General features: G+C 49.6%; 6 protein-coding genes across 6 annotated transcripts in view; 2 read left to right on the top strand and 4 right to left on the bottom strand.

Moving 5' to 3' along the window:
- The first annotated feature begins 220 nt into the window (after nt 1-220).
- Nucleotides 221-3,428, top strand: tor2a (torsin family 2, member A). The gene is made up of 5 exons (XM_053870819.1): nt 221-377; nt 923-1,188; nt 1,350-1,525; nt 1,596-1,723; nt 2,310-3,428. The coding sequence occupies exons 1-5, from the start codon at nt 257-259 to the stop codon at nt 2,552-2,554; spliced, it is 936 nt and encodes a 311-aa protein (XP_053726794.1). The 5' UTR covers nt 221-256; the 3' UTR covers nt 2,555-3,428.
- Nucleotides 3,429-8,190: 4,762 nt separating this feature from the next.
- On the bottom strand, nt 8,191-10,103 carry ptrh1 (peptidyl-tRNA hydrolase 1 homolog). Its single transcript, XM_053870828.1, has 5 exons — nt 9,663-10,103; nt 9,109-9,328; nt 8,952-9,051; nt 8,553-8,598; nt 8,191-8,484 (listed from the first exon to the last, which is right to left on the bottom strand). Exons 1-5 carry the CDS (start codon nt 9,831-9,833, stop codon nt 8,245-8,247), a joined length of 777 nt encoding a protein of 258 aa, XP_053726803.1. The 5' UTR covers nt 9,834-10,103; the 3' UTR covers nt 8,191-8,244.
- A 758-nt stretch (nt 10,104-10,861) lies between these two features.
- LOC128762402 (natterin-3-like) lies at nt 10,862-12,866 on the bottom strand. The gene is made up of 3 exons (XM_053870637.1): nt 12,831-12,866; nt 12,357-12,471; nt 10,862-11,961 (listed from the first exon to the last, which is right to left on the bottom strand). The coding sequence occupies exons 2-3, from the start codon at nt 12,469-12,471 to the stop codon at nt 10,862-10,864; spliced, it is 1,215 nt and encodes a 404-aa protein (XP_053726612.1). The 5' UTR covers nt 12,831-12,866.
- The window catches only part of adamtsl2 (ADAMTS-like 2), a 33,609-nt gene continuing 21,419 nt past the window's right edge, over nt 12,307-24,496 (top strand). The window contains exon 1 of the mRNA XM_053870665.1: nt 12,307-12,473. The gene's annotated coding sequence lies outside the window, so the exon portion shown is untranslated. The remainder of the gene's footprint in view (nt 12,474-24,496) is intronic.
- Nucleotides 14,861-16,465, bottom strand: LOC128762480 (natterin-3-like). Its single transcript, XM_053870786.1, has 2 exons — nt 16,375-16,465; nt 14,861-15,948 (listed from the first exon to the last, which is right to left on the bottom strand). The coding sequence occupies exons 1-2, from the start codon at nt 16,463-16,465 to the stop codon at nt 14,861-14,863; spliced, it is 1,179 nt and encodes a 392-aa protein (XP_053726761.1).
- On the bottom strand, nt 20,018-22,606 carry mymk (myomaker, myoblast fusion factor). The gene is made up of 6 exons (XM_053870827.1): nt 22,426-22,606; nt 21,829-21,943; nt 21,365-21,513; nt 21,184-21,300; nt 20,673-20,813; nt 20,018-20,218 (listed from the first exon to the last, which is right to left on the bottom strand). The coding sequence occupies exons 1-6, from the start codon at nt 22,558-22,560 to the stop codon at nt 20,018-20,020; spliced, it is 858 nt and encodes a 285-aa protein (XP_053726802.1). The 5' UTR covers nt 22,561-22,606.

A 24,496-nucleotide genomic window follows, 5' to 3' on the forward strand; every position in this document is an offset into this window, starting at 1 on the left:
TTGAACAAAAGCATTTAAAATGGAATAATTTCTTCTTCATTTCCAATCAAAGTTGTTTATTAAAATGTAATTCAGTGTTGTCGATCACTGAACTGTGGACTTCCAACGTGTTCTGCGCGCCGGTCGCCTTCTGGGAAACGTAGTTTTCAGTGTCAGCTAAACACACGCTCTGCAATGACGTTACAGCCGCCGAAGAACTACAAACCGAGCGAGCAGCTGACAGGAGCGCTCCTGCAGCTGGCTCGATGCCGCCACGATGTCGGCTTTTCTCTTCTTATTGTTGATGTTTGTTTCTCAGCCGGCGTCATCCGTGCTCCAGAGGCTGTACTGCTCCATTTCTGACAGCTGCGAGTGCGACTTCAGGCCGAATATCCGAGGTAAGACGTAGTCGCTCGGGTAGCTAGCAGTTAGCATGCTAGCCGGGTACTATGTTTGATTTAAAAATCGTTAAATTATTTCAGATAAAGACCCTTCTGAGACGTTTATATGTTGGCTGTGTTCAGTGACATGTATAGTTATGGTTCAAGTTTGAATACGTGCACTTCACGTTTTTCCTGTTTGTGTACCTTTAGTTTATATATTCTCATCCGGCATGACTTGATACGAGATGAAAACGCTCAAACGTCACCTCAGTCGCTTTCCCTCTAAGACATACTTTTGTAATATATTTAATATAGTTTGCCGGGTGTTGTATGTTGTCTGTTAGACACGGGAGACACTGGTGAAGAAATGTAATAATGAGTTTCTGACTCAATAATTCTCATTGCCAGTTGCCATAGTGATTCAACTGACCTCAAACAGCTACACCTCAAATGTGAGCCTTCAGTTGGGACTCTACTCAAACCCTGGTCCAGCTGAGAACCCAAACGAAACCTGAGCAGAGATGCTTGATTCTGCTTCACTGAAGTTGTTTCTGGTCCAGATCTGGAGTGGGACCTCTACAAGAATGTCTACGGGCAGCACCTAGCTCAGGATGTGGTTTCCGAGGAGGTGGCCCGGTTCCTGCGAGATCAAAACCCAGACAGGCCGCTGGTTTTGTCCTTCCATGGCTCCTCTGGCACCGGGAAGACCCTAGTCAGCTCCATGCTGGGGAACCACCTGTATGGCTCCGCCATGAGCAGCCCCTTTGTGCACCAGTTCATCCCCACGCTGCACTTCCCTGCGTCGGGGGACCTGGACCAGTACCGGGTGAGTCGTCGCCCGTAGGCACCAACCTTTGTGTGTTGAATTGTTATACAATATGGAGAAAGGCATCTGGGTTTGTTACAAAAGAATTAAACCAAGCTGGGTTGGGTTATGGCGTTTTCAATATTGACACAGGTCAGAACCACCGTCTCTCTGCCCTTCAGGAGGACCTGAAGTCCTGGGTCCAGGGGAACCTGACCAAGTGTGCTCGCTCCATCTTCATCTTCGACGAGATGGAGAAAATGCTGCCGGGCCTGGTGGACGTCCTGGAGCCGTTCCTCGGCCCGTCCCACGTGGTGTTCCGCACCAACTACAGAAAGGCCATCTACGTCTTCATCAGGTAGTGAAGCGTTCGCCCAACAGGGGGCGCTGCTGTAGAGAGTGGTCCTCCTGAATGTGTGCCTGTGCAGCACTGCGGGAGAAGATGTGATCAACCGGGCAGCTGTGGAGCAGCGACTGGCCGGACGGGACCGCGAGGAGATCCGGCTGGAGGATCTTCAGGACGCCATCGCACAGACGCTCTACCAGAACCGAACCAGTGGGTAGCTCTCCCGATTTACATGCTGATGCAGAGACTGCACCAAACTATTGAGTGATGACACCTCAGTGACAAAGGGTGGTGCCGTGAGCTGAGGAATAGTTTGGACTCACTTTGTTGTTCGCTGAAGGTCAGCCTTTTCTGATCAGCGTGACACAGCCCCAAGAACAGAGTCCCCCAAACTGACTAGTTTGTACTGAGTGTAGGGTTTGACCTTTGTTGTGGGACTGTGTGTGACTGCTCATGGACACTGTTCCTCCTCTGACCTCTCACCGTCGTGTCTTCATCCTTCACACTGCCACATCAGGAATGAGAGCCTCCCACCTTCACAAAAGATTAACTCTCACGTAATCGAATGTATTAAAAGAAAGTGGACACATCTAAACAAACTGACCAAAACGGAGAGAGATTTCCTTCTCATGATTGAAAAATACAGTTTTTTATCGTTGTCAGCTCAGTAAATATCAAAACCTTCCCAGCTATTTCACTAGTTCTTTATTGCTTCTTGTTTTTTTTTTTTGTTTTTTTTGTTTTGACACGACAATGAAGGTTTACAGTTGAACCTAATGGCTGTCGTTGTCTGCAGGTGGATTCTTCAACTCCTCCATCGTCCAGCAGAAGCTCATCACTCGCTTCGTTCCCTTTCTGCCTCTGAGTCGTCGTCACGTGGAGCGCTGCGTCCGGGCCCAGCTCTGCCTGCTGGGCTCCTGCGACCGCACTGACGTGGTGGGGTCGGTAGGGGGCGACATGACCTACGTGCCGCTGCCCGGACAGTACTTCTCCACCACCGGCTGCAAGACGATTCCTGCGAAGATCAGCTTCTTCCTATGACACCAGTGGGGGAGGCAGGTTTTCACCCGAGGGGGCCGCGCGACATGAGAGTCCCCCCTGAACTTCTCAGACCCAGAAGGTTTTTAAAAAGACGCAACATTTGCACATTTGGAGAGTCGTGGCGCGACAGAAGTGTTTTCTCTGGTGAATGTTGGACATGAGTTTTTAGAATGTGATGGAACCTCTCGCAGCAGTTGTCATCTGCACAACTGGTTTTAAGTTCAAATCATCACCTTGTTATTTATTGCTCGAAACCAAATCTGGATGTAGCGCAGTACCGATCATAACCAGCAGGTGCCAGCAGAGACTGCATGAGGGATTAAAACTGCTTTTGTTTGTAATTTCTCAAACCCAAACTCTGGGCTGGTGATTGTGCTTCACCCCTTTTCTTTCTAAATGGAGAATCCTTGCATGTCAGGGTCAGGCTCTTTGCCTCTCTCAGGTTCTCAGCACTGTGCGAAGCTGCCAGCTCTCGACATGAAGTCGGCGTGATGACTTCATCAACTCACTTCCAGCAGGAGGAAGAGGAGGGCGCCTAGGTCAGTGGCGAGGCCTCCTCTTCCTCGCAGCTGCCCGACAACCACGTGTCCGACGTTGGTTCTCACGCTCTGAGGACCAAGATGATGAAGAGGAGCTGCTGTCCTCCTCGTCCGCTGCCTTGCGGCTGCTCCATCACAAATGGGGTGTAAAAAGCCACCTCCTCTAAATAACTTTCCTCCTCCCCCCTCCGTTCTTTCTCCTCCGGAGTGGGTGGGGGCGCAACAATGGGGCTCACCCTTCTTTCCCCTCCACATCTGTGAGCGCCCCTCCGTCCCCTTTCTTCCTGCTAACCGCTCCATTATTGGCTCTTTCACTTGTAAATGTGGCCACTGATACTTCTGATGGGTCTTTTATGCGGCCGGCCGGGGTCAGCGAGAGGTGGGGGGTGCGGCCCGGACACAATGGGGGTCAGGGAGAGTGAGGGAGGCTGGGGGAAGATGGGAAGCTGGAGTGTGAGGGGACAATCGTGACAAAGAGTTAAATCCTTTTTTGTGTGTGCAGTCATCTGGGACTGGCATTCCAGCGGGCATGCTGAACCCAGGGCCGGACCAAGTCCCGGATCACCACATGGACCAGGAGCGACAGAGAAACTTGAAGCTGTGGTAGAAGAGCAAAAATGAACCTGGACATCACACTGGATGGTGGTCTTTGGGGAGACACTGGCGGGTTCTGCTGTGACAGGTGCGCTCCGTTAGGGTGGCCTGTGCCGAACCTACTACCGAAGCTTGGTAGTATCATCGTGCTCATGGCTGTGTTAAAAAAAAGGATTTCTGATGAGTGCTTTTCAACCCAACTGTGCTGATGAAGTTGAAGGTTCCTCCCACCACCTGGCTGTTGGACCACAGCAGGAGACTCATGCAGCACTCACGTGTCCACTGCACCACCGTGTCACACCACCTAGCTAATATTAACTGAAGAGGAATCATCAGTGTGCGCCTCAACTTTTGAGGTCTTTGTGGGCCTTTGGTGATGACCGTTGAGGCAGGATGTGATTCCATAGATGAACAGCAGGGGTGAACAAGCTGCAGTGGAAACTGACCAGGCAACCGATCAGAGCTGCATGACAACAGTGCCATCACTCAGAAGGTGGTCTCGCAGCTAACTGGGTCTCCAGGACAACAGGTCCACAAAGGGGATCCAGCGGAGGGAATTTGGGCAGGTCAGTGGTCAGGTTGACCTTGACCTTTGGTCGTCAGCTGGGGTGTGAGGGAGGATGAAGAGGACTCTTGACATCTGCTAACCCGGGAGACCCCCGCACCCCCCCCCCGGCACTGGCCGTGGTCTCGTGTGATTGATGAGTGATTTGTTCCCACCACACTTCATGGTAATAACTGTGAAGCTCTGCAGCTGCTCGGGTCCCACGAGCCGCTCTGCGTGTCTGTGCCCGAGATCTGGTCCCAGTTCTGATTAATCTGATTTGTCCTGACTGGAGTCCATGTTGGAGACTCAGAGTAGAGCAGGTCAGGCGGCACCCGTCTTCCATGAAGCAGAGAAACTTGGTCGCTCAAGTCCTTACGTGTCTTCCACTCCCTGTCTCAGTGTAGCAATGACACTGGATTTGTCCTGCTCATGACTGTTGGGGACATTTTGGTTTTCTGACCTGTTTAGAAAATAAACTAGTTTAACAATGTGTTTCTTGGTGCTGCCATTAGCACATAGATGCTAATGCGTTAGCTTCCACTGATGACCCACTGAGCTCTTGTCACTAATGTTGACCAGTCATAAACAGTCGGATGGGGAGATGGTCCTAGAGTTCAGGTGTCATGTGACGGATGGGATCTTGGCGTGTCAGAAATGTGTGTGACCAATACAGAAACGTTCATGACGGAGGCCTGTGTGAACGTTAGCCTGGTCATCTGTCTGAGACCTGGAGGACAGATGTGGGTGTCACGACCATAAGCCTGGGCTCCTAACCACCTGACAAAACCAAGGTTGGCCCACCGGGTCAGTTATGTCACCTTGAGTTTTGATGCAGCGCCCCAAGGCTGCTCGTACCTGGAGATGACCTCTGTTGGCGGGATCTGCCCCAACAAGGATCCAGGTTCGACTTCCTGCCATTCTGTCGTGTTTGAAGCGCTGGAGACCAGAGTGCACAGACTCGGGACAGCGCTGCGGAGTCATCCAGAGACTCGGAGTAGAGCTCACCTGTATGGATGAGACAGTTGAAATGGAAGCACTGACGGAAGAGCGAGTCAGGGATCAAAACTGGACCCCAAAACCGGCTGGTCTTCTTTGTACTGGGTTCACTGATACTCCGCAAACACAACTTGGGTGGCGTGTTGACTCAGCACTCTTTTATTCTCCTTTTAATCCTGCTGGAGACGCTACGGTGAGAAAATCAAACACTCCGCTCGCATCTTAGCGCGGGAGTCACACTCGTTTGATTTATTCAGCAGGAGCAGATTTAGCCGACTCAAAACAACTTTAGAGCCTCTAAACTCTTTTATTTCATCCGCATTAATTCAGAGTGATCAAACCTTCAAATGGAAAAGCGTTACAGCAAGAGAACGGCCGAGATGCACGGAAGAAAACAACAACAATCTTTATTTGTTGCTTCAATATGAAGAAGTCACGGCTCGTTAAACGACATTGAAATGAAACATTCCTGCAGAATTATGTAAATTATAATCCGGGGCACAAAAGAGAGACACAAAAGAGTCGCTGCAGCTCGAGCTTCACGATTGAGTTCTGAAATTAAACGAAAAAACACGAGGCTTCGCTTCTGAACTGCAACAAAACTCAGTAAAGTGGAAATGAAAACGCCGTTAATCAGCGAATTTAATATTTCAGATTGAAGTCGTCATTTAGATGGCATGAAAAACTGTGAGGAAAAACAAGTGAACTGTATATAGTCAAACATCGATTTAATTTAATTAAAACGAACGAATATGGTGTTAGAAACTATGAAACCGAATTTAAAAAGTGAAAGTTGTGATTTTTATCATCAAAAATGTTTGGTTGGTTTGAATGAGGAAACAATGAGGAAAAAGATGTGAATTGTATGAAAACAAACTGTTATAAATAATACATAATATTCTAAAAATTAAATTAAACATGTTTTGATCTCAGGCGAGATATATTATTTTCATTGGGAATACAAACCGTTAAATTTAGAAACACGAATAATGAATGAAACATGAAAGCCAATTGGACAATAATAACGAATTACTGAATATTTGGGTTTGCAGTTGCTGCAGTCGACTGGCTCACAACCCAAACTTTCTCCACCTGATGCTGCCGTGAGCCCCAGTTTTTCTTATTGAAAATACGGTGTGGTTGACTTGTTTGATTCAAAATGATGGGTTTGAAACTAAAAGCTTCAAGTATTGTACGAGAAAGTTTTGCGTTTCAAACGAATGAATTCTCACTTTCTTGTCATTAATAGACTCATTCATCTTCTCTCGCGACGCGGTTCTTTAGCAGTCCGGGATCGAGTTCGAGTCCAGCTGTGGTTCCGGGATCAAAAGAGGTCCAGCAGCGGCAGCAACAGATGTCCAGCCACAATTCTGGGTCTGGTTCTGAACAAGAATTGCGTTTGGACAATCAGCAGCTGCAGCTCAGTGTCCGGATCCACCATCGAGCTCAGAAGGTCCGGCAGTAATCCAACAGATCCGGGTCAGATGTGGCCCCGGAGCTCCGCCATGTCTTCCTGCAGCGGCACCTGTTCCACGCACGTCCACGAGAACCGCGCGGCCCGGCTCCGCGGCGGAGACCGGATGACACGCGGTGAGAGGCGGACAGCAGCTCCGGGTGTCTCCGGCCGGATCTCCGCAGCTCCGAGGTCCGAGTCAGCACGGGAGAGTGCGGGAGTCCGAGCTGGCGCGAGCTTTACACACACACAGGTTGGTGGGGGCTCTTAAAGACACCAGTTCCTGGTCTCTCTCACTCGTCATTCTTCCTTCCGTCCTCTGCAACTTCTCCTGTCTCTCCTCCATCTCCCTCCACTCATCCTTCTTTTTCTCTCCATGTCTTGCTCTATTCCTCCTTGTTTCTTCTCTCTTTCAATCCCGTGGTCTCCCATCTACTCCCTCCTTCTTTCCTCCATCAATCTTCACTAATCCCCTGTTCCTCCTCAGTCTTTCATCCTTCTTTCACACCTCTCATCTAGCTTTTGCTGATAGTTCTGTCCTCCATTTCTAATCATGCTCTGTTTCTTTATTTCTCTTCCTTTTAATCTGCCATCACATGTGCTTCTCTCATCCTTCTCTCCATCATTTCTCCTCAGTACCTCCATATTCTTTTATTTTCTCCTCCATCCTCCCTTCAACCTATCTTTATCTCCTTTCCCACCACTCGCTTCCCCTTACTCTCACCATCACCCTCTCATCCTTCTTTGAGTTGGTCATCATCTCAGTGACTCTCTGGAGTGAAGTCCAGTCAAGAGCTTCTGCTCATCTCATGCTGGTGAAGAGTGGGTGTGGGGGGAGGAGGTACAGAGAAAGAGCAAATAAAACAGCGGAAAGGGGAGCTGCAGCGGACAAAAGAGAATCAGGAGGAAGAAACAAAAGCCGTCGACTTGTTTGACACACACACTCTTCTGACCCCCTCCCTCCACTGTGACCCCATCGGGTCACTTTCTCAGCGTCGGGAGCTGCAATAACTTTTCTTTTGCTGGGGTCAAAGTTCAACCTGATGAGGAGGCACTGAACCGGACCCTAGACCTCCTCTGGATTCTGGACACCCACCAGACCTTTGCTGCATCATGAAGCTGCACTAGATTCTGGACCGGACCACCACAATGAACCATCTCATCTGGACCGCTGCCAGACAGACCCCTTCATTCACTGAAGACTCAGACGACATAATACCATGGACTGGACCTCACCTAGACAGCCATCACGAATCGGACCAGCCACAGGAGAAGCTGCAACTGCTCAAGAAGTTCTGATGAACACATTGACTGACCCAGACTAGAGGAACAGGTGATGGAATTGGAGACAACAGTCACACAAATCATGGTGTTTGAGGTTTGTCTGCCTATAGCTTCTTAGCTCGACATGAGTGAGCACTCGCCACCACCGGACCAGACCCATACAGTCTCATGTGAATCATTGGCTGATGTGTTGAGTATCACACACAGGAAAGTCTGACCAGGATATTTTTTAATATATTCAGAGGTAGTTGGGTCTCAGACACACAAGTCTCAAACTTCACGTCTCCTCTGCTTGTCTCTTGGGCCTCCTCTGTGTTGTCCTGTCGCCCCCTGTTGGCGATGTAGAGGACTGCGTTATATGCATCCCACTCAGCTGGGATAGAACCAAATCCACGCTCCGGTCCAGAACAGAGTCCAGCAGCTTCTTCTCCTCCGACGAGAACCGACCCAGAACATATCGTTCCACCGGGGTCTTCTCCTTCGGACGCCCTATCCCGACCCGGAGCCGTAGCATCACCTGCCGAGAGCGAGGAGAGTCACATGACTGGAGCGTCAACACTCCAGAGGACAGTTGAGGATACTCACGTCCGTTTGAAGGCAGTCGATGCAGGAGCGAACGCCATTGTGACCCCTGAGTGAGAGAACCAGACCAGGCCAAAATCAGACTCCACCATCTGTACTTCAACAGTACAGATAGAAATCATATAAACAAGAGAGGAAAATATATGATAGACTCATGGGAAAAAAAAAAACCTTTCCGACCAGAAACGGTTGACATTTTAAACTAACTCAAAATCCTGGGTTTCAAACCATGGCCCACAGGCCGACTGAGGCCCAGAGGACGATATTTTGGGGACCTGCACTTGGCAGTAATAAAAACATTATTTACCATTATTTAACATTATGTAGGGAACGCTGGGTAAGCCCAATTGGGGACCACAGACCATCATGACTCATTCACAGCCCATAGGAGGCGCCACTGACCTTGCACTGCCACCATGCTTGAAAGTGACCTTGCCCAGTGGCTTGTCCAGGTCGTCGTGGATCAGCAGGACGTCTTCGGGTCTGACTCCAAATTTGCTGACTGAGGAGATGCGACGATCAGCTCAGGTGAGCGAGCAGCATGTGACGGGTCGCTCACCTGCTTTGGCCACCGACGCCCCGCTGATGTTCATCAGCAGTCTGGGCCGCAGCAGCACCACCTGCGTCTGCTCCACCTGCGTCACAATGACTTCACCAGACACCTGCTGGTCGCCGCGCCAACGGTCGCCTGTGCCCAGTCTGGACGCCAGGGCACCTATCACTGCCATGCCCATGTTGTGTCTGGTCCCCTGCATCCCTGGGTTGCCCAGGCCCACCACCTGCACCACACACACTCACGATCAGCTGCCCGTCACTGACGGGCCCAACGCAGGAGCTCCTCTGTCTCCCACAAGTCTGCAATGGACCACTGAGGAGGGACTGAGGGGTGCTTCAGGGCTCCCTTCTCTCGCCACTCCTGCTAACTTCAGACTGAGATGCTGATCATCCCTGAGAACACCAAGCTGTAATGACCTCAAGCATCTCAGTTGGCTCTCAAAGCAGAAACCAAACGTTGAAAGTGGAAACATGAATGTTAGTTTCAATGGCACAGTACAGCAGAGAGAATCCTCACACAAACCCAGTCAGTGTCAGTTGTGTGTCACTTCCACTCACCATCCTTCGAGGGGTCTGTGTGTCTGTGGTCATGGCTCGAGGTAACGTGTCGCTTAACAAAACTCTGTGCAGGAATTTTGTTACAAACGTTCTCATGTTTAAAACGCCCCAAAGCTTCTTGACAAAAGCCCACAAATGATCATATAAATTACACAAAACGTTTGCTGTCATTCGGCGGATATTAGACGCCACGTAACGTAACGAGAAGGACACATTTTTAGATCTATAACAGGCTGCGCTGCGAATAACGCGCTCTTAAACTGAAGCTCGCTTCAGTGAGGTTCACCAGCTAGTGTCGGACGGCTGACTCGAAGCTAACAATAGCGAGATAAAAACAGCGACCGTAGCTTTCAAGTAAACTAGCTTTTAAAACATCCCGCAAACGCGTTGACAAGTTAAATAAACAAGGACGGCTTTAAACGTCTACCCTTCATAAAAGTCAACGAGTTTATCAAAGACGAGCGGAGACTCAGGGCATTATCCTGCAGCGCCTCCTAGCGGGTAACACGACCTGGCTGACTTTCGTCAGTCACCAAGCGTTGACACCCTTCTGCTTACCTGTTTATCGTCGTGGTTTTAATCCCCACATAAACAACGAAACACGTAATTAAAATGTTATACAATTGAAGTAGATTATAGTGAATATATTGAGCAACTTGTTGCAAATCATGTAAACAAATAAAGCTAAATATTTATCAAAAACCGATGTTAACAAAGCAGGTCATAAGTCATATTTTTCATTCACCAACTAAAATAAATATGAAATAAGAGATTTCCTCTTGTGCAAAAAAAATCTCTCTACAGACAAGATTTTGTTTTTTTTAATGCTCAGGTATTGAACAGAAAATCAATATAAATGAAATATGTATTTTTAAATTGACGACCAATAAAGATGCTTTAAAGCAATGAAATCAGTCAATGCAAACATATATATTAGAGACATATAATCTAAAGATAACTCCTCTGTATGGTGTTGTATGCAGACAGATTAAATCTGTGTTATGGTGTTTATTTCTCTGAACGTGTTTGCATGACTTGTCTGGAGGTTACACGAATAAATCTTTCATTTTCACAGTATGGGCTGCTGATTGGTTCACTCTGGAGACTGAAGATTTATCATGGCTGGGACGACGCTTGAAACACGCTCAGAGCTCAGTTAGACTTTTTATTTTTCAGTGAGACAGTACTTGACGTTGCTCTCAGTGCTGCTCATCTTCTGCTGGTGAGCAGGGAACAGCGTCTGCGACTGGCTGACACCGCTCCACCACTGCGTTGATCTCACCGACGCTCATGCCGTCGTAGGTTCCGGTGATGAAGGTCCAGTGTGTGTCTCCGTTGTGGTTGGTCCTGCTCAGCCTGCCGGTGAAGGGGATGTCGGCCGTCATCTTCCTGCCGTCCATCCTCACGCTGCACGAGTGGTTGGGCGGCACCAGCAGCTGCACCGAGACAGCGTGCCGGATGGACTCCCTCGTGGTCGTTCCCTCGGAAAAGGTCATGGTCTGCTCCTTGGTGAAGTCAACAGTCCCTGGTCCTAGGATGGGTATTTTGGCGCTCATCGTGGACACAGAACCATTGCGGGTCTGACGCCCAATGTCCCACGACTTCTCCACCGTGCTGGTCTTCTCCAACTTCACTGTCTTCTCCACGCTGCTGCACTCCAGGTTGGTGACCTTGGCGAGCTGCAGGGTCTCGGGGGGATGATGGAAGAGTTCCATCTGGTCGATCCCGTACTGCACATGAGAGATGTGCTGACTGTAGCTTGCCTGGTTGATGGCCAGGACTTGGTAGCTCTTGTACCAGTACTCGTCACCTTCCCAGGGGAGGAAGAAGGCCTCGTGTTGGGGGACCACTTTGCCAAGACCGTACTTGTTTTTACCAACAAAGATGTCCACATTGGAGCAGGTCCTGACCGAGTATGGGGGCACATCTCCGTAGGATTCTTCCACCCACTCCAGGAACTCAAACTGGTCAATGTTGACCAGCACTTCGAACTTGGAGGAAGCGTACTCTTTGTCAGCGTAGGGGTACCGACAGACATGACCATTGCCTGGTGTGTAGAATCCTGCCTCGCAGTTGACCTTACACACGTAGTCGGTGCGCTCGGTGTACCCGTTGAAAATGGCGACGGCGCCGTTTGGAAGCGAGCCGTTCCATGTGACCCACTTGAGGTTGGTGTATTCTTCAAACATCGGGAGGGAATGTGGGGATGCCTCGCTCTCAGTTGGAGCTCGAATTTCTGGGGTCTTTTGGAGTTCCCTGGATGGAACCACATCTCCCAGTTTGATGTTCAGCCATGCCTCTGCAACAGGAGCAAGCACAGCCCATACATTACTGCAGGAGAGTTGCTGCAGGTCTCAGTGAGCATGCAAACAAACGTTTGGCTACACTCATGCTGTTGATAATGGTTGTGTCTCTGGACTGGAGTACCCAGAGTAAACCCACGCGTGATGGGGCTGTCTAATGAAACGAGGACCCCAACAGCAGTCAAAAATAGACAAGGTTCACATAGAAATGATGTATAACCCAAGACAACAGTTTTATATGATGGTATTTGCACAGCCTAGTTGTACTGATCCGTGAATCAGACATCGTTTAATTTCCCTGTCCATCGATTGGTCTTTATCGTTTGTTTTGACCTGCTCAGTAGCTTCAACTTCTCAACTGACACTGCTCTAACAGAACCTGAAGACTCACGGGCGGGTTCCTCTTGTCCGTCCTGCGGCTCGGAGACGAGGAGGAGCGGGTCCGACTGCAGCGCCGGGCGGCAGAGCTGCAGCGCCACCAGGAGGATGGACACCCACCGAAACATCTGTAAGTGACATCGAGCGACAGACCTGAAGTGATTTCGAGCGAGTTGAAATGATTTAGCTCAGGTGAGATGAGTGAGTGTGAGTTTGTTTGTCCCTGTAATGCAGCCTGACCGACTTGAACTGTCATTCAAAGTTTCAGTCAGTGCCTGTCAGGAACTTATCGGAAATAAACTCACAGGATAAAAGGTGTAAAACCTTTGCTGCGTGAAACAACGCCCCTAGTGTTCTTCCTGTTGAGTGATAATCTGTAATGTCAAACCCCAATAATCATCTAAACTGTCTCGCAATGCAACTATTAGAACAAGAACGCAAACGGATCACATCTCACGTTCGAGGTCAGAAGAGGAATGAAGTTTACCTGGACGGCTCCTGCTGCACTGGCGCCGCCTGCAGTTGGAGCGCAGCTTTAAAAGCTCCCGTTCTCTAATGACCTGCAATAAAGTTCTGCCGTCGCTGACGGCTGTCATGTGACCTGTTCCCTCGATCTTTCACCTCTGATTCTCTTGTCAGGAGGCTCGAGTCTAGCTTTGCATGTTACTAACTCTAATTGAATTATTATTCTTTACGTATATTTTCATTTTTGTTATGACCTCTACTGCAAGTCCCCTCGATCCAGAGTCAATGAAGTATCCAGGATAAAGAGCCCTCCAATAGGTGGCGCTGTGACTTTGCGTTCAGGTCTGCCGACCTGATTGAGTGTGCATGTTTCACAGTAACATAAGGTTGTTCTGCTTCACAAAATGCTGCCACGGCTCCGTTCGCTGCTGCTGATACTTGGACCCGTGCTTCAGCCGGACCCCACACTGCGGTGCCCTGACTCCTGAGGTCCAGGTTGTTCATGCAAAAGGCTGAGCTTTTGATCCACTGATCTGTCTCAAGGCCGAACTGGAACGGCCGTGACCTCACTGATGTGCTCAGATATGGTGGTGTAGGAACATCTTCCTCTGACGTTACACAACAGGCTGATCAATGAGCCGCTATTAAGATCTAATCACCGTGCTGTAATCTGGACCTGCAGTATCAGGACATGGATCAGGCACTTTGGACTTCATGGGATCCTCCTCTATCGCCGGCTGATACCAGATCACACATGAACTTCCCGCTGCTCAATGTCACCCAGCAAGTGACACGGACAGGCCTGGCTCCCCTGTGTGTGGACGTCTGCCTCAGTCTCACCCTGCTGGCTCCTGCTCCCTCACAGCATCACGAGAGTCAGCAAACCAGTCGTGTTGCAGTGGCTTGGACTGTGATGCCGCAGCTGAGGGTATCTGAGGCACCTCAGGACTACTGTTGAGCTCTGCAGGGAGTGCGAGCAGACTCTGGACATCCAAGTCCACCGTGGGAGCTCGAAGTTGGCTTGATCTAGAACCCACTTCTTGTTCAATGAGGTGTTTGGAGGAAAACATGTTTGGGACCATGGCGCTTATGGTCTGAGACCCTCTCCTGCCGACCCACTTCAGGGACCTGAGCCCCTCTCGCCATACTTCTACTGTCCACCGTGCACTGGTACTGACCCAGACTCCCACAGAACCGCCTCCTGGAAGAGTCATGTGATGAAGGCATTCCCTAACACTGTTGCCCTTTTAAATGAAATGTGTTGTTCGTGCTGCCGCTACCATGTTGTGCACTCATTCAGCTATTAAAAGTTTGTACTGATATCTGCGATGGGCTGCTTCTCAGCTGGGCCCCTTGTTATTTATGTGCCTAACCTGATGACTTAGTAGAACCATTTCTGCTCCTAGTACTACACTCTCCTGCTCGTACAGGTCACTCTCCTGCCTGTACTACTGCACTCTTCCACTACTGCAATCAACAATAGCAATTGCAGTCTGATCAACTGCGACCGATTAGTAGTATTTCAACACTACTAAGTGCAGTACTACTTCTTCTACTGCATTTGTCAACAGACAATACACTACACAGTACTTCTGATACTATTATGACTCAGCTGGAACAAGAGGAAATAAGAACATCTGTTTTTGTTCCTCACCAGTGAAAGTTACGGACTGACTGACTGTGTGAGATGAGTCCAACCAGGTGATGATATTCATGTGTCCAAGTTTTCTGAATGATAGTGCAGCTGCACATGGCAGGTATGTGACGTATGTTTTGACAGAACTGCTACCTGACTGTGCTAATATGTTTGAAATCAGCCCATAATGCCTCTTTATGTTTCCATGGAGGGTCAAGATTCCAAATGGGCAGGAGGTCGCTAGCTACCCCGCTGGTCTGACCTCAGTACTTGGTGGTAATTTTCTCAGGCTCAGATAGATAGATAGAAAAATACTTTATTTTTGAATGGAGAGACAGAAAAAAAACAGATTTAGTTAATTTCAGTTTATTTCCCAGAAACAATAGGTTGGTTCGGTTTATTGTTTGACCAAGTCCTCAAGGGCAGGGTTTGGCATCGGGCACTGGCTCACATCGGTCCACGACGGCTCGCACCTCTCCAATCTGCACGCCGTCGTAGGTTCCTGAGATGGATGTCCACTGTGTCTCGCCGTTGCGGTAGGTGCGACTCAGGCGAGCGGTGTAGGGGATGTCGGCTTTGATCTTGCGGCCCTCCATGCGGACCCTGCAGCTGTGGTTGGGAGGGATGCTGAGCTCCACGGACACCGAGTGGCCCAGCGTCTCCACCATGGTGGTGCCTCTGGAGAACTGCAGTGTCCTCTCGCCGCTCAACTCGATGCCACCAGAGCCGATGAGAGGGATCTTTGCTGTGATGCTGCCGGCGATGCCCAGCATGGTCGCTCGACCGATGTTCCAGGTGGTCTCCACCTCTGTGGTCTTTGAAATGGTGACGGTTTTCTCCACGACCTGGCAGTCGTTGTTGGTGACGCCGGAGATCTGCATGGTCTCGGGAGGATACTGGAAGAGCTCCACCTCGTCGATGTTGTACTTGACGTCAGAGATGTGCTGCGTGTAGGCATCTCTGTTGATGGTCAGGACCTGGTACTTCTTGTACCAGTACTCATCCCCTTCCCAGGGCAGGAAGAAGGCCTCGTATCTGGGGACCACCTTCCCCAGACCATACTTGTTCTTACCCACGAAGACCGAACCGGAACTGCAGGTTTTCACTGAGTGCTGGGGCACGGAACCGTACGAGTCCTCCTTCCACTCCAGGAACTCGAAGTTGTCTTTGTTGGCCAGGATCTCAAACTCTGGGGCATAGTACTCGCTGTCTGAATAGGGGTAACGGCAGTACGGACCCAAGCTGGGGTTGTAGAACCCGGCCTCAGATTTGAACTTGCAGACATAGTCCGTGTGCTCCGTGTAGCTGTTGTAGATTGCAACGGCGCCGTTGGGCAGAGAGCCGCTCCAGGTCACCCACTCCAGGTTGACATTGTCCCCGAACAAGGAGGAGGACACGGGGTGGAAGCGGTCCTCCAGTTCTTCTGGGACCAATGGGCCCGTGACCTCATTGTTGCCGGTGACTTCAGGAACCAGATCGCCGGCCTCAGGGTTCAGCAGGAACACTGTGGCAGCATCAGAACACAAACATTATCCCAGTTGCCGAGAATGGTCCTGGGAACCGCTCAACAGCAGTAGTGCTAGAAGTACTGTGAAATTCTGAAAACATGTTCGGTAAACCCAACGTTGTGATACACTGACAACTGAAGTACTATCGAGTATTAAAGCGTCCACTTTGTCATCAGCTGTACTACTACAAAAGACAAAGTAACATGTAAAGAGTTACTCCTCCATGGTGTACACATTCATCTACGTCTGAGGTGACAAATACTACTAGTGCAAGTACATCAGGAGGTCAGTGAGAATCCTCCCCTGTTTCAACAAATGTTTCTTCATCTTCTACAGACCACAGTACTGTTGAACATGGTAGAAAGAGTGATACACAGAATCAGACTTGGTTAGAAATTGAGTCTTTAGGAGAACTTGGAGACCTTTCCTGTGCCTAGAGCTCTGGTCCACAACGTCCTGCAGACCGGCCGAGGTCAGTGCCAGCAGAGCGGGGAGCAGAAGCAGCGACTTCATCTGCAGAAGAGAGCGTTAGTGACTCCGACGGTCAAGAGAGAACAAGCATTTCTCAGCAGCACTCACCCTGACAGCTAGTCCTCACCGACTCCTCCATCGTGCTCCTGCAGCCTTTATACGCTGGTTTATGATGTGACCATAAAGTCCAGGAGCGTCAGTGCAGCATCTGAATCTTTGACCTGGAAACTTTGGTGGAAGTTGTGCTGTTGTCCCACGATGTTTCATAACCAGGTGTTTTTCTGTGACGCCTCCTGGTGTCTCCACTGAGACTCGCTGAAGCTCATGAAGGAGTCATGTTTGGATGGGTGATGACCATGCACGAGTCTGAGTGCACGGCAGAGTCGGCCAGATTGTGATCGGCCATCAAGGCAGTGATCAGCTGACCTGCATCGATGAAAGGTGCTTTCTGGAGGAGTCCTGTGGCCTCATAGGCTCCAAAGCTGCTGAAGAAAGTGGCTGGATGGAATGGAGCCTAGCTGGCTGAGTTATCCAGCTTGTGAATGTATTCTGGTCCATTATTTGTCAGGCAATCCTGTAGTCACGGCCCTATTGTGACCGGTCTGCCACCAAACTTGAAGTGAACCAGACTGGATTTTCTGTGTCAGATTCACTCACAAGGAGGGTCTTCATATGGTGTCACACACTGTTACTGTTACTGGCTAGTGTGTGTGTGCACATGCATGATGAGCAGCTCAGTCTGTACACAACCTGCCGGTGGACATGAATACAAACAGTTGAAGACAGAATGGCCCATGATGCTGACTAACAAAGGTCAAAGGTCAACCCTTGCTGGGGACCTGGTTTACACTGTCTTTTGTCTTCCATCGTGAGGGAATCCACGGGGGGTGTCGGGGCTCTGCGACCGAAGGAAGGATGCTGAAGCCACCAGACCTGATCGTGAGTGATAGGGTTGAGTCCCGGGGCCCGGGGCCTGCTCAGGTCATCTCTGCGATCACCGGTGACGCTCAGCACAAGACGTCGTCCTGGTGCTGATTAGAGAGGCAGCTCAGATAAGCTCTGCGATTAGCCTCCGATAACCGTCCACTGAGTGCCTCTTTGTCCTCCAAGCTCAGATTTTATGTAGCGATGACCTTCACTTCTCTGCTGAGCTAGTCCTGATGCTGACCCTCGCCTCGCCTAGACGGTAAACATTAACAGCATTAATGGAGCTGGATCCTCATCTTCTCAGACATGTCAACGATGAGCCAGATCAACGCTACACTGCCACCTACCGTCACTGCGGTCTCTCAGCCAGTATGTCATACCTGAAGGGGTCGGCAGGGACGCTAGAGAGTCGGTGAACGGCTGATCTGATGACTGTGCTCGCTGCGCGTTTGGAACACGTGATTTCTAGTGATGGTCAGTAAAGTTAAGCAACTCATCTCAGGTGAGGGAACCCGGCAGCTCAGTGGCCTTTCTGAAACTGACTCGAAGTATGAGGTTATAGTTTCACCATCCCCGAATTTGAACTCCTGATGAGGTCACTGCACTGGATGGGAAATTAGATGCAGTTCATCTGGTGACCACTAGAGAGAAGCGTCAGCCTAAACAAACTCCACAGTTCACCGCGATTGATATACAGTGGGCAACCGGAATGGGGCGGCAGCGGGTCAGAAAAAATCAGGCTCGTGTACTCACGTCACTCGACTTGTCCCGGCGAAGGGACTAGCGCCCTCTTGTGCAGACTATATAAACCCTCTTGATGCTTCAGTGCAAGTCAAACCCAGCAAAACCTGAACTACAACATTGTGTTGCTGCTTTTACACGTGTTAAACTTGTTCTGAAATTCTCTTAACATGTATTTTGTATTTTGTAATTCTTTCTCTGCCACACATGGATGTATTCATTAGCTCTGGTTTGGTCCATTAGTGGTTCCTAGTGGGGGTTGAAGAACCCTTCAGGGCTCTGATTAACTGGACATGCAAAGGCATTAGTAGCTTGTTAACTTCAGATTAAGTCCTCAATTATGTATCTCTGCTTCCAGCCGGAGGCCACGCTGAGTTTCATCTGCTGCTCACGCTCAGTCTTCTGGAGGCTTCTGTCTCTGCAGAAGGACATCAGCACTGCCTCTCTCAAATGTCTGAGCACTTGTTGACCACTTGGGGTCAAGGAGGGTCTCTGCTTGGATCAGAGTTGCACATTCTCACCTGGTACATGAGAAACTTGTAGCTTCTTTAGTCACTCAAACCAAACTATCACTGGTCTCCACTGTCTTCTAAGCCCTGAGTTTCCAAGGCATTGAGCACAGCGGGCCATCACAGTCGTCTTTTCTTGTTCCATGACTCCAACCAGGTGATGGGGCGCTATCCTCCATGAGAACTGCACCAGCACAAAACTTGGTGACCCATGGTGAACAGCAACTGTGAGAGCCCTGTGAAATGTTGCTGCCAGACTTCGGCTGCAGCTAAAACAAAATCCCTGTGGAGGAAGTGATGATGTGTAGAAGTGCTTCCCAGGGATTTGCTGAACATGATGGTCATCGGGGTTCTCACGCGAGCTGACAAACCTGACAAAACTGGAAGCCTGAAACCTGACTCGACTCCTTTCACTTGTCAGGTCTGCGTTGCTGTGCTGTGATTGTGTTTCATCATGTTGAACACACACACACATACGCATGCCGTCAAAGTAATAGAGGTTCCATTATTCATGGCGAGGGAGTAGGTTTCTCTGCCGCCGCTCGGATACATCTCCGCTCACAGGGAGCAGGTTTAGATTTTGGAGCTTGTAAATTATCCAGAAGCTTCTTGTAGTTTGAATGTTCTTGTGAAGTGAAGCGAAGGTCAACGAGCCTGAAATGTTCTCTAATACACACAAAAACGTCACTTCTAGGTCCCAAATGTCTCTTCTCCACCCTGCTGACATCACTACCTGCCGCTGCATCTTCACTCTGGCCCAGGAAGACCTGCAGACCCTCAGACTGAGCAGGAGACAGTTGTGCGATTATTTCAGACTCTGAGAGTCTCAGGAAGACGTGCAGGGTGCAGAATGGAAATGCTTTATTAAAAAAATACCAAGACAAACTTACTTCATGAACAATTATAAACAACTTTGTGGTCACTGTCATGATGAGCTCCTGCGCCCCCTGTTGGCTTTCCGTCTCTGGCAGGATCAACTTTGCAGTGGAGGAGTTTTTTTTCCCCTGGAAGAGACGGGTGGGGAGCAGACGAGCGGTTTCCCTCGGAGGAGCATTTCTTAAGACAATTTATACACTTTGGAAGGACACAGCTCCTGCATGTTTGTGCGCCATCTAAATCTTCCTGTCAGTTTTACAGTCTCGTCTCGGCCGCGTCTCCGTCTTCCCTTCGTTGCTGCTCGTCTTCGAACCCATTCGCAGCTTGTTCTTTCACATTAAATCCTTGCGTTAGCTGTGACGCGTGCTGACTCCCAGAAGTGGCTGTCTGACGCTGACTGCCAAAGTCAACTCACAGAAGAACATCCGCATGAATGGTGGCTTTTCTGAATTCATTCACCAGCCGCTGACAAGTATATCAGCCTGAAAGGTATTTGGGTCTGGTCCCACTATGGTCCACGCCCGACCAGTGTGCTTCGTTGTCACTTCCAACCGTTCATCTCTTTGAGCTTGCTGACACTCGGACCCTTGATGGGCGTGGAGGGCGGCGGGTTGTACAGCGGTAGCGTTGGCGTGTTGGCATCTCGTGTCCACAGCTTCTCCGTGGGGATGGTCCAGATGCTCCGAGATGACTTCTTCTTGGGCTTGTCAGTCTTCTCCTTTACAGTCCCAGGAGACATGGACTGTGGAGAGAGAGGCTTGTTTGAGACAGCTCATTGATGTGGTTTGAGTCTGGTGCCATAGCTCTGCCACCTGACACTAATTTTGATCCTGAAAGCAGGTGAAAGACACAACTGGCTAACTGGGACCTTCATAATCAACAATCCCTGGGCTTGTTGACTCACAAAGACTTTCAAAACTTGGTTCTTCATGACATGGACCCTCAGTGTCATCCACTCATGAAGCTTCTACACTACCACACATGTCAGTATACCAGCCGTGAGCCAACTCTGACCCAGCTAGAGCGGAACACGAGATAAAAAAGCGGCATGTTGTAGTCAGACTCAACAGTCTAGCATGGCCTCTAAAGCTCAGTGCTCCACATGTGTGGATTGGACCCGGACCATCTCCAGTTATCTCCTCATTCCTGACTCCATTATTGAAGGCATCTCTGTTGAGGAAAGTAAAGAAACGTACACAGCAGCAGAGCGTGAACCAGCTGAGCTTGGCAGCGTTCCGGCCAGTCCCGGCATAGCGGTTTTTCTTGGGCAGCAACAGGACGAAGGACACTGCCAGAGATAGATGGTAGAAGCTGTGGACGTATGCGTAGTCCCACTCCTGGAGGGAGGTTGACATGGTTGTGGTGAGTCAGCAAAATCATGCAGGCTTAGATGATTGACTCTCAGCTCTCAGCTCTTTATACTAAAACACAAGTCTTGGTACAATTGTACAGTGATTTTATATTTACTTTGGACAGAGTTTCCAGTTGTTGCTCAGTGAGATTTTACCTCTGTCAGTCTGGCCTGGACCATCTTTTCTAGCTTTGTTTTTATTTCCTTCTTTTTTTTAATTGTTTATGCTTGGTATTCATGAAATTTGTTCATTTAGCTTATTTAATTTTCTAGTCTGGTGTGGTCGGCTCAACCCCTAATGTCCCACTTTTTAAGACCTTGCTACCTGTAGTTCATTTTTCAGGACACTCACTCACCTGGAAGTAGAAGCGCAGCATGAGAGCGAGCGCTCCGAAGCAGCAGCCGGGCCCAACCTGCTGCGTGTACACGCTCTTCTCCGGGTACACCGCTCGCAGTTGCTTCATCTTCTGCAGCTGGGGAGGCAGACACATAAGCGACGGAGGAAGGGTGGTGCTGCTGTGCCTTGCTGATACTCACCCATTTGACGGTGATGATGAAGACGGCCGAGCCGATGGGTCCAGAGTAGATCCCATAGCCCCACCGGTCCTGGTAGATCCTCACCGCGATGGTCAGGACTCCGAACATGGTGATGCTGGACCGCTGTGGTTCGTCAAAGTCTCCCAAGGCTGAAACACACAGAGGTCTCAGAGTCTGCCTGAACACAAGCTCAGACCCTGAGCAGCATCAGGGACCACCGCTCTTGTTTCGATGAACATGTCGAATGCGTTTGTCTCCTGTCAGTCAGACTCTTGTGGGCCCAGTGAACCTGGATGTGGAGGGAGGACGGTCGGTCCTGTGTAGGGGTGGGGAGGTTGGAGAGAAGCGTCTCCTGGTCAGTACCACTGTGATGGTCAGGTCAGTGTGTCAGGACAGGAAACGTCAGTGATTGATCAGTTGGTCTGTGAGGGTCTTCTGGTAACTGGGTCGCAGGCGGAACTCACCGATGAGTGTGACCCACATGGACAGAGCGGTGCCGTAAACACTGAAGTACTCCAGCACGTCGTATCTCATGAAGCAGAGGATGGAGAGTCCTGGCCCGTCGCATGCGTGGTAAATCTGCGCACACACATACAGGTTTACTGCGCAGGTTCTGACCCGAATGTGTGAAGTGACGCTGAAGTGGTTCTGAGGTTCCTCTCAGACTCCAAACACGGTGATAATCAGATCAGCGGCTGGTGCAGCTTCGGTCGGCTGTTTTCACAACATGCTGTCCTGCACGAGCAACGGCGGCTCAGATCAGAGCTTTGTGTTTACTGGGTTCATGCTTTTGTCGTTCCAAGTCTCTTATAGGTGAATGACGTCTGCCCCCACAGGTGAAGGACACTCTTCCTTGTCTGGCTTGCATCACACTCTCTAGAACTGCAGTGTCCTCCAGTGAGGTACAAAACCACAACTCACTCCTGAGCTGGCCTAGAGGCTCCACGTTCTTGAACATGTGACTTTAAACATGCAAGTGACAAGCCGTCTAAACAGAAGCTTTCATGCGGACCTCTGTCCTCGCAGTAACAGCAACAATGGAACAGGCAACTTGAGCTCACCGCTGTGAAGAACATAGTGAAGAAGTAGACCATGGCCTCCATGTGGAAGCCCCTCTTGGTGGCCACGCTGGCGGTGGGCAGGAAGACCAGGCTGCTGACGGTGGGCAGCAACATCTTGGCGATAAACGCTCCCATGATGGATTGATGTCTTCCAGAGATTAGCAGGAAAGCAGCAGACCGGGATGCGGGTGAGCGTCCGGCACGTGCGGGTCCAGTTCTGAAAGCAGGAGAAAGTTCCTCCCCAGATCACTCTCGCTCTCTCTCACTGCCCCAGCTGTCCACTCTGGACCTTTAAACTTTAAAGTCCTGCAGGCTGAAGTCCAGGAGGGACAGCTGCAGGCATTCCACTGCAGCAGGAGGACAAGGAGCGACCGGACGGAGCGGCACAGGCCCAGAGGGTCGACTCCCCTGTGTGTGTGTGTGTGTGTGTGTGTGTGTACTGCAGAGCAGTTGCAGTTTAAATTCATGTATACTCTTGGAACTCTGATTTCCTCACAATTCTAAATCCACAAGCAAAATGATTTAAATAAAACTTATTAAAACAAAGCTCAGATGATGATAACGGTCAGTAATACTTTATGACAAGTTATTGTTTTTATTGTACAACTATATGAAATAATCATGAATAAATCCAATAATATTTTTTCTCCAATAAACATGGTGATCCTGTAACAGAGAGCCGTGTGAATGGTGAAGTACGTTAATAAACATGGACAATCGCTCTAAAAATATCATGAATAAAATCTCCGCTCCACCTGAAAGAATGTGTGAACACCATATTCAGCTTTGGTAGCATATTTCCCTAAAAATGTTTTTAAAATGCAGAATTATTAGTCATAGCGTATTATAGATTGTTTGTGTGGGTACTATAGTGTATACTACTGTGTGTGCGTTTGTTGAGTCGACTGAAGTTACTTGGTCTGTTGTCTCTGAGAAGCGAGTTCCCTCCACATTATGTTGGGGTCCTCAGAGGAGCCTGGGCCGGCTGCAGAGGAGGCCTTAAAAGGCAGAGTGAGGAGAAGAGAGGAGAAAGTGTGGCAGTTGTCCCCCCGCCAGCTGTCCCAGCTGCTCGGGTGCAGAGACAAAGAGTCCAGTCTTGGACGCTCCACATTCTCCAAGTGCCTCAGAAACACGAGCTGCCGGGACCCAAACCCTGAAACACTTGTCTGGGAGGGGAATGGCTCGACATGAACAGGGGGCTCTCACCAGGGTGTGGAGCTGCGGGGGACGTGGCTCAGCACCTCAGGTTCTGAAGCTTCTCTGTCGCTGGACTGGGTTCACATGTGTGTTGAGAGACGGATGAGTCAGAGTCAGTGTCAGTGAGTTGGTGGTGAAGGATGCACACACACACAAAGGCTTGTGAGGACCTCACATTGCCATAATGCTTTCCGCAGCCTCTCACCCTTAACTTAACCATTCAGATCATATGGCTAACTTTAACCAGGACTCTGACCCAAACTTATACCGAATTATAATTAACTACTATTACTGATGTTTTAACTCTCTAAACCTTGTGAGGACAGGCCAAAATGTCCTCACAAAGCAAGATGTCCTCACAAGAAGGTGGCTTGTCAAGACTTGGCACTCACAAATATGGCTACACACACACTCATATCACCACACAAAAATGTGTGAACCCACTCACTTAAACAGACACACGCTCGAGTAGAAACCACTTGCTCACACTGTTTGGGCCTCACAGAGTTCTCTCTATCTTTCACGTACTGCATTGGAAACGACACACACTTGCACAACCGATGACACACTCGTGGAACTTCTCGTGCATGATCATAAAGCCCATACAACACACACGTTCAGACTCACCCACGTGTCTTTGTATGAATCCTTTCACACACACCAAAACCTTCCACTCTGTGTGAAACCATGACAGGCTCTTGTGCACACACGTTAGGTCGCTCTCTGTCTTGTGGGGACCAGCCAAAAGGTCTCATCTGTCACAAATGCGTCGATCACATACATGAGACGCTGCACACAGTTGAACCTTCTCATGAACACATTCATAACGTCACGACTCACACCAACACCAACAACCTTCAGCCTGGATGTTACA

This window comes from Synchiropus splendidus, chromosome 7, assembly GCF_027744825.2.
Source record: "Synchiropus splendidus isolate RoL2022-P1 chromosome 7, RoL_Sspl_1.0, whole genome shotgun sequence".
Lineage (NCBI taxonomy): Eukaryota > Metazoa > Chordata > Actinopteri > Syngnathiformes > Callionymidae > Synchiropus > Synchiropus splendidus.